At 34.2% G+C, this 8,396-nt stretch overlaps 1 protein-coding gene across 1 annotated transcript; it reads right to left on the reverse strand.

Moving 5' to 3' along the window:
* Nucleotides 1-3,434: 3,434 nt before the first annotated feature.
* Nucleotides 3,435-5,385, reverse strand: LOC129946991 (uncharacterized). Its single transcript, XM_056057374.1, has 6 exons — nucleotides 5,227-5,385; nucleotides 5,101-5,168; nucleotides 4,980-5,044; nucleotides 4,153-4,898; nucleotides 3,883-4,082; nucleotides 3,435-3,822 (listed from the first exon to the last, which is right to left on the reverse strand). Exons 1-6 carry the CDS (start codon nucleotides 5,245-5,247, stop codon nucleotides 3,507-3,509), a joined length of 1,416 nt encoding a protein of 471 aa, XP_055913349.1. The 5' UTR covers nucleotides 5,248-5,385; the 3' UTR covers nucleotides 3,435-3,506.
* Nucleotides 5,386-8,396: the final 3,011 nt, after the last annotated feature.

Genomic DNA, 8,396 nt, shown 5'->3' on the forward strand with positions numbered 1-8,396 from the left:
TTATACGAGTCTCGAATGGATCTTATGTGATTTCGTTGCGTTCCCAAATGTTAGTACGATTGATATTGCATTTGTATCTCGATGGCTGTGTTCGTTGAGTAGTTGTGCATTTGGAATCATGTGTGTTTCCAACTGGGGACAAAATCAATCTATTACTGTTGATATTATTTAGTTTTGTTAATGAAAATGGATTGACTGGGCTTAGTTTGCAAGAGAAAAAAATGAAAAGATATTTATGTTAGTTTATCTTAGTTTAGATTAAATAAATCTTGTTTCGATGTTTCTTATGAAGTGCAAGTGACATAGTTTGATTCGTGTTAAACAATGAAAAACTGAATAGTTCAGTACCATATAAGAATATGCTACTTTTTTTTATTTGATTAAAACAAAGCTATATTTTTTGTACACAAACATGCAAATAAATAGACCAAAATGCATTATCTGTAATACCGATTTCGATCCCCGACCGGAATCGAGTCGATTCAGGTATAAAAAGAATTGACGAGAGCTTCAAACTTGCTCCTACGAACAAATCCCCTACTTGAAGCAATTGTTAAATGAAATTTTTTTTTATAGAATCTCAATTTCCAGATGTTTTCTTAACATTTTTTCTAGAAAATTGTCCATTTTATTAGTTTTAGTTTGTTGTTTTTTGCAAATTTAATTTCAACATTTGATTTTCACAAAACTTTCTTCAGATCTTCTTTCAGTTAACCATTTTTTAAATATAAAAATCTGGCTACTGCCGATGCGTTTTCTTGGGAATGTTGTACTATACTATATTTATAGAATGCCATAAAATACATTAAACAAAATTGGCCTAGTTCTTGTAATCGTTTGTATCCGTCTACTCACCTAATTGTTTGTATTTTCAAATAATTGCACTATTATGTGTCATGACAGTTCGGCCACTGCTGGAAGATCTTCTTATCGCGTAAATTTGGGTAGGTTCAGGTAAAATATGGGTCTTTATTTGGAGTGAACTTCATTCTTTGAATGCAAAATTAGAGCAAGGAAGCTAGTTAATTTTTCTGTTGTCATTATTTTCCAAATGTTTTTTTTTACTATCTTTTACTTGTTGATCGTACCAGAAAGCACCAAAAATATTATTATCAACAAAAAAAGTTATAAAGTTCAGCTTTTAGTTGAATGTTTAATAATGATCAGCTGTCATTTTGAAATAAGTGGATTTGAAAATACTCTAATAAAGATATTACAAAATTTGCTCAAATGTTTTTTTTTACCATGTGTATACTGGTAATCAGCCCATTTGTCTACCGGTAAGTATAACGGGACATTAAAGATGATAAAACAATGAACTGGTTTGCAATTCATTACCGTTTACATTTGTAACCAGAGATTAAATGAACTTTAATCTCAATCAGGCTATTCAAAATAATAGGAGTGTGAGTTATATTGTACATACAAAAAAATCAAAAACTTTAAAAAAATAAAAAAATAAACAGTTGCGATATGAAGGAAAAACGTATAAGGATATAAAGCTGATGTTGGGGTGCTCTGACCAAATGATCGCCAATGCTGTAAAATATGGAAAAAAATCGAAACCCGGGGACGGAAACGAGTGAAAATGACGATCTTCGTATTGTTCGATACAGCCGAAAGGATCCTTTTTGCGTCCTCTAAGATGATCCAGGAAGATCTAGGACTGGCAGTAAGTAGCGTAAAAATACGAAGACGATTGTTGGAACACAATCTTTCCGCTCGCAGTACACGACAAGTGGCGATGCTTACAAAAAAAACATGTAGCCGCTCGTTTGAAATTTGCAAGAAGCCATCCTAATTATCCTGCAGAGAAATGGCGAAACATTTTGTGGACTGACGAGACCAAAATTGTTTTATTCGGTGGAACTGGCTCGGGTCAATGGGGTTGAGGTCATGGACTGACCAGTTCAGTCACCTGACCTCAATCCCATAGAAAATTTATGGGCAGATGTGAAAAAGGGTGTTTCTCGACAAAGACCCTTGATTTCGAGGCAGTTGTGGAACGCAGTCGAGGAAACATGGAACAAAATTCCAGTTGAGCGTTGTCAAGCCCTTGTGAACTCTATGCCACGCAGATGTGTAGCAATTATAAAAAACAAATAATTTTCCACAAAATACTGACAAAAAAATCTTAATATTGAATATTTTTCTTTAGTTTTTTATACTTTAGTTTGTTTACTCCTATTATTTTGAACAATTCGTTTTGGCATTATTTTGATACAATTCATGTTTTTACTACCTTATTTGTTTTAAACAAAGTAGTCTTTAAGCATAATAATAAAAGACTGGATTACCTATTTTGTACAAACACTCCTATTTTTTTGAACACAACTGTAAATACTTGGTAGCCATATTGGTTTGTCTACAAGCTAAACCGGAAATCGGACTCATAATCTCATTTTAGTATGCGTTTGATTTCTCCTCTTATTTTATTAAATTTCCCCTAAAAACTCAGTAGTTGATTCTATGTATGCGTGAAAATACGTCAATTTTTCTCGTTAAATTCGTCCACATTACAAAAAGAACAATGTAAACAAATGGGTTTTGGAGGGTGATACGTACGAAGGATTTATATATACAGTGTTTCTGGTTAGGAAGATCTTTCTTTTTTCAATCAACTCTCCAACTCCAATAAAGTTGCCTTAACTGGAAGATAGTTTTTTGGTAGCTAATCAATCAGATTCTAGAAACTTGCCCTACTTTCAAGTCCCTTATTTCGTCTAAACCTGCACATACGCTTTAGAATTAATTATAATATCCTAACCAGAGGGACGTACGTCGAGATGAATGGCTTAGGCGTAGTTCGTTTGTAGTGAGACATTATTATTCAATTTTGTTAACCCACTGATATTCAAAGGTAAACGGTAATTGGTTATAAGGCTGTTACTATAAGTTTCACCATTATTCTTCCAAAAGTTAAGAGTAAGCTTATTGTCTTATTCTTATCACCGAAATCAAGCATCAGTGGGCGTGGTTACTAGAAAGATGAGGGACCGTCTCGAAACCTACCGCGTGCTGTTGTCATGTGTTCTTTCTTTCTGTTATTCTTTCTCTTCTGTCCTTCTGTCTTGTATTAATGTCTTGTGTTGTTATCACCTTACATAGTCTAGTCGCTCAAGGTGCTGTGTTCTCTACTCTGTACATTTATGTGCAGAGTAGTGTGAAATGTAATGTAATGTCTTATTGAGTCATTAGTTTAGTTTACAATATTCAAGAATTTGTAAACAACTATTTTTGTTTTTTCTGGTGGGCTTTGACAATATTTTGAGCAACATTTGAAATAAACTTGTCAAAATGATTTTTTAAGAAGAAGAATAAACATTTGTAATACCAGATTAGCATTTGACAAAAAAAAAACATTTCCATCAAATTTGTCGCTCAAATAAAAAAGGTTAATACAAGAATAAACTCTTATAGTAAAACACCTGCAATTGAAAATAATTTATACGTTGGAAATTTTATTCGTATATAATATTCGTTAGATTTCTATTATTTCAAGAATTTTAACGCTGTGTACAATCTTGGCTATCAGAAGCACTAATAGTCTTTGGAAGACAGCATTGAAAATTAACACCCTCTTGTTGGTTCACATGCAATGTCTTCCAATGATCCTTGCCCTTTATTCGAATCATTTCTAAATACTCCAGAAATGACTTATAAGTTATGTAAAGTCTATTGGGGCAATCTGTTCTATGATGAAATACACATTCCTGATCGCAGATCCACTGTCTTTCAATGGGTTTTGTGAGTTTATAACGCTCCATGAATGCAACAAAGCTTTCCACATTATTGGAATGACACAACTGTGTTGTTGAATAACTAAATTAAAAAAATATAAAGTTTAAGTGTATTCCAATAGAACATAAAATATAGACTTACGATAGTCCATCTTCAATCAATTTCTTAACTATTGGGTTATCTATTACTTTATGAACCTCTTCACAATCAATATCACGTCCCAAAGCTACCAGCATCCACGGAGGCATCAGGCCAAATCTAACACACTTGATAACATCAAGCATATGACATTGGCGATCGCTCCAATTGTAGTTTAACCATCGAACAGCTGACATAAGAATCTAAAAAAAGGATCACATTTATGGTTGCAAGGCAACAAAGAAACCTTTTGAATATTTATCAAACGCAAACCTCAACTTCGCAATTCACTCCAATGAAGTTTGAGCTTAGGAGAGTGCAAACTTCTTTAGCACTGAGAAGTAAAAAATCCTTCGAAGCGACTAATGTAAGAAAGAACTTACAAATCCTGGTCATCATAAGGTGTTGTAACGTTTCTAAACCATAATTCCTCGAATCCAGATACAAAAGAAACGCAGTGTCTTCTTTAAATCGGATATCATCGTCCAGACACACCCAACACTGGTCTACTAGACCTTTGATTTTCAAAAAGTTTGCAGCATTAAAGAGTTCCACAATGCCCTCTCGCTGCACTGATGGTTCAGTGGATAACATCCAATCGTATACCATCATAAATGCTTGAGGAGTGACCCTTTCGGGTGGAATTTGTATAACTGCTTCATTGCTGCATTCCATGAAGAAGTCAGAATAACATTGCAAAACCATCATGTGACAGTTGAAGGTAGCATCTCCAATTTGTATTTGAACGTTTGTTTTGGTATAATTATCAATCATGTCTTTAAGTAGTCCATAGAGGTTCTGCTTTATCGGCTGTTCAATTTCGTCCCAGTCGTCGATTTTATTTGGATTGAAACCAATTTCAATGAGGGTCTTTTCCTCCACCATTGAATTGTCTTTTTTTTCTTCAGGTTCTTCGGCGAGTTCAAAAATTTTTTTTGGGAGAATTTTAGTGGGCGAAGAGCATTTTATTCGATTCGTTTCAGCTGATACAGATTTCGAAGCATTTTTTGTTAATTTATCTACGGATTATGGAATTTAATTTATGAAATAAGTAGCTTAGGTTTAATTAGTTCTTTTTGTTCATAGGTATGCCAACTTACTCAATTGAATTGGGCGAAATTTAGGTATTTCGGAAGGAACAGATGAATCAGAGTTTCCAGGATAACTGAAATCAAGGTTTGTATAGTTGGAAATAATAGAAATAAATATTTTAAAACTTACTCCATGACCCTAAAATTTTTTTCTAGTTCTGAGCTTATTGTTTCAGGATAAGCAAAGGATTCATTGTTCTTTTAACAAAAATAGTTTCTTAAGTCAATATATTTTTATTTTAAATTTTAGTTTTACCTTAAAAATTCTATTTTCCATTCTTTTCCAAAAGGTTTCCAGATAAATCCAAAAAATCCAAGATGCTTGTATTCAAAAATTTAATTTAAGTTGGCATTTTTTTCAAAACGTGCTCAGAAAAATAGTTTTCCAAAATAAAAAAACAGAGAGAAACTACTGGCAACGAAGAAACAGGAAGTATTGATTTAAGTTGATGGGCTTGAGATTGATGACGTTATCGTCAAACTTAGATTAATGTAGATCCATAGTGACCTCGAAGTATTGAACGTCCATAATAGTGAATGAATGGGTTGTCTTGTTCCATGGTTTTAGAGTTTTTGAAAAAGCCATATAGGCTTCTTCCAGGAATATTTTCGAATTCTTAAAGATCATTGTAGAAGTATCTGCCTTAAAGAATTTATTTCTGGTGTGGCATAGTGTAAGACAGTGGTATGAGAAGTTAGAAGTTTTATTTTGTTCTCACTCATAACTAATTTGTAAGGGCTTCTTTACTTCATTGTTTTGTGCGTTATTGAAAGCTCATTGAATGTGTACGAACGCAGCCTTATTTCTATTGTTGTCACCAGTAGTTTAAAGTCGTTTTTCTACAGTTTCGCTTTGAAGTAAGCATGTTTTGTAGGAGATAAAACTTCTGGACTGGTAAATATGTGAATGTCAAGAAGTCTCTCGAAGGGTTTAAGTATGTTTATGATATTTATGGGTCTGTAGGTAGTCTTAAGGGTTGGTTCGGCTAGGTTAACTAGCATTAGATACACACATTTGTTAGATTTATTACATTTGAAATTACAAGATCGGCACTTTTTTGTAGTATCATATGGCTACGGTGACCATATACTGCGAGACAAAGTAATGAACAGTAAACAAAAAAAGGAAAAATGTTGACCAGTTTTCAAGTTTTTATTTTTATTTTATTGAGTAATAGTAAATAAATATAGCGTAATATAAATTAATTAATAAATATAATATAATAAGGTTTATTTATAAAATAAACAAAAAAAGGAACTTTCATAGATAATTGTTAGAGTTTAAAGAATTAAAACAGTCCACTATTTAACAACGTTATAAAAGCTGTACTTTATTCAAAGAAGTATATATTGAGAGTGATTAACATAACATAAGAAAATAAGAAAAAAGCAAATACTCTAGAATTGCATTGCTATATAATAGACGTGAATTTAGACTTTTATAAACAGCGCACAGTAGTGCTTTAAAGTTATGAATTATAACAGTCCCCCTCAATGCAATTATCAAAAGCTTACATAAGCAATATTTTAAATTTTAATATTTGATTCCCATTAAAGTTGAAAGCTTCTCGTGTTTTGTTCTGGTCAGATTTTTTGTAAAGATATCAGCGATCATCTCAGATGTCGGGGTGTACTTCAGCTCAATCAAACCATCTTCAGACAGTTGACGCACAAAATGATATCGAATGTCTATGTGCTTGCTTCGAGGATGAAATACAGGGTTTTTTACAAGCTGCTGTGCACCTAAATTATCAGAATGGATTAAAATAGATTTAAATGATACCTTTTCATATTGGAATTCATTTAACAAATTCCGAAGATACGATGCTTCTTTAGACGCCTGCGAAAGAGCCATATATTCCGCTTCTGTGCTGTTCAAAGTGACAGAAGTTTGTTTCTTCGATTCCCACGATACTGCTCCACCTCCCATCAGAAAAACAAAGCCGGTATTCGATCGACGGTCATCAATATTACCAACCCAATCTGCATCTACGTATCCAGTAAGTTTGGTTGGTGTTCTTCCATAAGTAAGCTTGGCATTGATGGTCGTCATTAGGTATCTCAAGAGATGCTTGGCTGCTACGAAGTGCTCGGTATACGGTTCTACGTTCAACTGTGAGAGTTTACATACAGAGTACATTATGTCAGGACGGGTTGATACCGCAATGTAGAGAAGTGCTCCTATCAACGACTGATACTTCGTTGAATCTATGCGTTCTCCTCCACTATTATTACCTTTCACTAATTTCATGCCGGGGTCCAAAGGTGTACATCGGGGTTTACTTTCCAATAAGTTAAACTTCATGGTAAGTTCCTTGATATATTTTTGTTGATGGATTTCGATTTGATCACCTTGCCTTTTGATTTGAATGCCCAAGTAATAACTCAGCTCACCTTTGTCCACAATGTCAAATTCAGAGCCGATCAGAGACTTGACAGATTTCAAATCTTCATAGTTTGATGCAGCAATTATCATATCATCAACGTATATGCCAACAATACATAACACATTACCATTACATTTTGTGTAGACATACGTATCGCCATTACAACGCCGAAAACTGAGTTTTTGCATTGTGTCATTTAGTTTTCTGTTCCATTCTCTACCTGCTTGCTTTAGCCAATAAAGGAATTTTTTAAGTCTGCATACTCGATTAGGGAACTGCGGATCAACAAATCCTTCTGGTTGATGCATGAATACAGTTTCTTTCAAATCACCATGTAAGTAAGCTGTTGTTACATCGACATGGTGTAAATGAAGATCGAACTGTGCAGCCATAGCGATTAGAAGACGAATTGTCGAATAGCGAACGACAGGGGCGAATGTCTCGTAATAATTGATCATATATTTTTGTGAACAGCCTTTTGCAACCAGGCGGCATTTATAACGATCTATAGAACCATCTTCGTTATGTTTAATGCTGTAAACCCACCTGCATCCAATTATCTGGCAGTCGTCAGGAGGGTCAACCAATTCCCACGTTCCCATCAATGAGAGTGCATCAAACTCAGCTTTCATAGCTTCTCTCCATAGGTTATTTTCGGGGTGGTTGATTGCTTCAGTAAAAGAACAGGGAATGGACATACCTTCTTAAACAACGTTGATGACCTGCTGGTTAAATTGCTTTGCTGGACGGCCAACCTTTCCAGTCCTTACGATTTTCGGACGACCAGGTAAGTTTTTTGTCTGGGGTGCGACACTGGAACACGATGTTGTTGGCTGTTGGGACAATTCCAGTTCTTCTTTCTCTGCCTTCATTGGATGTTCTTCGTTTGATTCTGTCACATTTTGAGACAATTAATCTAAATCTGTGTCTAAAAAATCATAAACGTTAGGACTCAATTCTTTATCGTTTTCAAAAAAATGAACATCACGACTCCTGACAATTTTACCTGTAGCCATGTCTAGTAACCGATAGGCTTTTG

The sequence above is a fragment of the Eupeodes corollae genome, chromosome 2 (assembly GCF_945859685.1).
Source record: "Eupeodes corollae chromosome 2, idEupCoro1.1, whole genome shotgun sequence".
Lineage (NCBI taxonomy): Eukaryota > Metazoa > Arthropoda > Insecta > Diptera > Syrphidae > Eupeodes > Eupeodes corollae.

Coding starts and splice junctions, on each gene's coding strand:
- LOC129946991 (XM_056057374.1), bottom strand. CDS start 5,247: ATGGAAAATAGAATTTTTAAG. Junction 5,169..5,226: donor TGGAAAATAGAATTTTTAAG/GTAAAACTAAAA, acceptor TTTTGTTAAAAG/AACAATGAATCCTTTGCTTA. Junction 5,045..5,100: donor AAAAATTTTAGGGTCATGGA/GTAAGTTTTAAA, acceptor CCTTGATTTCAG/TTATCCTGGAAACTCTGATT.